Source organism: Drosophila persimilis, unplaced genomic scaffold (assembly GCF_003286085.1).
Source record: "Drosophila persimilis strain 14011-0111.01,24,50 unplaced genomic scaffold, DperRS2 tig00000622-arrow-arrow-pilon, whole genome shotgun sequence".
NCBI lineage: Eukaryota > Metazoa > Arthropoda > Insecta > Diptera > Drosophilidae > Drosophila > Drosophila persimilis.
Window position 1 is genome coordinate 670,230 of NW_020825326.1, and position 3,432 is coordinate 673,661.

A 3,432-nucleotide genomic window follows, 5' to 3' on the forward strand; every position below is an offset into this window, starting at 1 on the left:
AATGACCATATCTATCAGATTGCTGAATCTGGATCAGATCAGATCATTTTTATAGCCAAAAGGAACAAATCAATTTGCAGTGGCTACGCAGCGCCCGACGTCACGCTCAGACTGATTTTCTGTCTCTCTCGCACGCACTCTTTGTCGTGTCGTTTAATATTAGCGGCGTCTGCCGGAGGAGAGCCATACTGACTAAGTATCGGGTATAAATGTAGAGTTGCGGTGTCCGCAGCAACTCACAACGTTCCCCCTCGTTTTTATTTGCTTCTTATACTGATATTGAAAATTTAAGTTTGATCGATGCGAACGCTAAAATTTCTGCATAACTTTGACAGAGTTGATTTCCGATAACAAAGACTCTAGAAATACTGCTAGCTCTACCCTGTACCACAGCTACTGTGACGCTCTTCGCGGCTAGTACATATACACCGATAAGTAGGAAAATAGTCATCACGTTCCGCATAAGAGCGGAAAAAATGAATTTCTAAATAAACATTTATTATCATGATCATCATCATTATCTGGTTCGAGACGGACAGTGCATATATGTATGTATATATACTTATTGGTACGTTATATATATAAGGATAAATGGATATTCCAAGACCCACTCTGGAATAGATAGCGCTTCGGAGCTCCCTGTTAGCTCGGTCTCCTTTTTGGGAAGTAGATATGGGAAGTGAGCTTGCCGTAATGGTTATAATCTGTACGGATGAACATAATTAATCATGGTGCCACTATATTGGCTGTCGCTCTAATTCACTCACCAGAGACATCGGCGAACAGCTTGATCCGCTTATCAATTTGTACGAGAGGCCCCAGGATCGCTGACTGGGGAATGGAATTTCCACACAAAAACATTTTAGCTAAACTTAGAGACTGGAGGTACGTGAATGATATTGCGATCCTTAACATAAATAAACACTAAGTCAAGTGCCACATGAGGATATCCCGAACACCAGGATACATAGGCCCTCTTACACAATCGGATACTTAGGTGTAGGTGGTCTAAATATAGCTGCTTGGTGACCAGTGGACCGGACGGAGGTTATCTCAGCTGAAGAGGCTTCACTTGGGCCAGGCCGTGTTCGGGGACGCGGGACTTGGCGGCCGCCACACAGGTATTCTTGAGGGATTTACCCGCCGGCCTCTTGGTGCACTCGTCGAAGTAGCACTTCTCCACGTGGTGTAGAAACTCGATGAGCAGCTTAGCATTGTCCCCGTTGGGCCCTACAGAGTACTCGCACTCGAAGCTATACTGCTTGAGGTCACGCACACAGCAGTCGAGGAACTCCGAATTGGCTGAGTACCAGTCGTTGTGGCGTTCGAGAGGAATGCCCAAACGCGCACGCACCACGCCCGTCACCCACGTGTCGTCGATCCAGAAGATCGATACACGCTCCGCCTCCGCCACGAGTCGGGCGGCGGTAGGCACGTTGGTGATGTATAGCCAGCCGGAGAGGTAGGCCGGGTAGAGCGTGTGGGGGTACTCTTGCCGCGTGACATACCACTTATTGGCCTGCAGGCGGATGGGCGGCTTTGCGTCCAGCACATAGCCGGCCAGCAGCGTGCTCGAGGTGGCCAGCGCGGGCTGGCTCACCTCCAGAGACTCTAGGTAGCGGCGCAGGTGGAAGACGTCGTAAATTATGTCATCGTCCAGCTTGATGATAAACTTGGTGCGACCCTCACACTCGCCAGCCGCCCAGCGCAGCCCCATCACATGTTTGTAGCTCAGGTTGCGGTAGTCCTCCACAAAATTCCCCTGCAGCAGGTCTCCAAAGCGGGTCTGCTCGTTGATCACTTGCGCCTGGGTGAAGAAGTGCTCTCTGAGCGGCAGAGCAGCCAGAAGGAATACTCGCTGCAGCCCCATTTCGGCCAGCTTGCTCTGTGTTATGGCCTGGCGGTGGGCGGCGCGCAGGGAGTCGTGGCCTGCATAGGAGGTGACAATGAGCACAGCTATAGACGAAAGTAGACACAATATGATTTATGTTAAGAGACTCCGAAACGCTGAAACACTTACCCAGAAGCTCTTTGTCTACATGGCGACACACATCACTGGGCAGCAGATAATCGAAATCGGTAAGGTTCAGCAGAGGTCCGGCCGGGGCCCGTAGCCCGGGCACTGATGGTGTTTCGTCGTGCAGCTGGAGCAGGAATTCATCGCTGTCGACGGGCAAGGAGGATGAGTCGCGCAGATGGTTTGAAATGTAGCTGAAGCACAGAAGAACGATGATGAGCAGCGACAAAACAATTGGAAGCAATCTGCGGCCGCGCATGCGCATCTTCTAACATTCTTTTGTTTTTCCCCGTACTCTGTTTGGTTATTTTTGCGTGTGTTGGTATGTGTATGATCACGTGTGCGAGTTGGGCATGCGGGAGTGATGTGCATTTATGTAAACGAAAACATCCAATAACTGTTTTTTGTAGCTATAATTAGACTGCGACGGAACCGTGAGAAACGTCACACAGACACCACACTGTCAGCATTCGCAGAAAATACCAGTTTTGGTGTCTGCTAGCAATGTATCGATAGCTGTACACTGAAACTAGTTCCATTTGATAAATTCGAATAGGCCATTCACACTGGCGACCATCCACCATCCATCTGTGGTGTTTCTAAGCCGCACGTTTCTATACGATATTTAGACAACGGTTTTTAAATACAACCCTAAAAAATATATATATATATGTATGGCAATAAAAAAAGAAGGAGCACCAGGAAACAAAGCGAGAGATACTCCAGCAAATTGCGAACAGTCAAGGCCACGCCAACTTCCAAACAGAGCTGTTGCCATTTTTAAGGGAGTCCAGGAGTAACGTTTACTTAACATATAGATGGATTATTGTTTTATAGCCAATAAAATAACCAATTTACTAGTTTTAAATTGTTGAAATTTCCCGATTCAGACCAAACATTTATATTTTATGTTCATCAGCTGCTTTTTGACGGATAGTGGATGATGCCAGTGTGAATCGGGGTTTCACATCTGTCTAACAAGCCAACCGTTCCCCCAGACCTAGACCTTCAGTTGTATCCGTCCTGTCGACCTCAACGAAATTTTGTCGTGTTCCCCGCAAATCTACAATACTATCATGCCACACGTTTATAATGAAATTTTTCCATCTCCAATACACTTCAACCTGAATATATTTTTCTTTCGAATGGCTGCAAATCACTAATACCAAAAAAAAAAAACAAATACATACATATTACAGGTCTGCATAGCTCCAATGCATTCGAATGCATTCGAACTGAATATAGTTGAATGAGTGAGAACCATCGGCTAACTCTCGCATAGAAACGTGCGGCTTAGGAACATACAAAATCGATGGTGGACTAACTGGGAAATTTTCGGAACGGCAATACTTTACGGACCATCCCCGAAATGGATGGTGGATGTTGGATGGTCGTCAGTGTGAATAGCCTATAAG

At 47.0% G+C, this 3,432-nt stretch overlaps 1 protein-coding gene across 1 annotated transcript; it reads right to left on the reverse strand.

Annotated features, from left to right (window-relative positions):
- Positions 1–477: 477 nt before the first annotated feature.
- On the reverse strand, positions 478–2,450 carry LOC6600232 (beta-1,3-galactosyltransferase brn). The gene is made up of 3 exons (XM_002025174.2): positions 2,021–2,450; positions 768–1,956; positions 478–704 (listed from the first exon to the last, which is right to left on the reverse strand). Exons 1-2 carry the CDS (start codon positions 2,280–2,282, stop codon positions 1,049–1,051), a joined length of 1,170 nt encoding a protein of 389 aa, XP_002025210.1. The 5' UTR covers positions 2,283–2,450; the 3' UTR covers positions 478–704; positions 768–1,048.
- Between the last annotated feature and the right edge of the window lie 982 nt (positions 2,451–3,432).

Coding starts and splice junctions, on each gene's coding strand:
- LOC6600232 (XM_002025174.2), bottom strand. CDS start 2,282: ATGCGCATGCGCGGCCGCAGATTGCTTCCAATTGTTTTGTCGCTGCTC. Junction 1,957..2,020: donor TGTAGACAAAGAGCTTCTGG/GTAAGTGTTTCA, acceptor TTTCGTCTATAG/CTGTGCTCATTGTCACCTCC.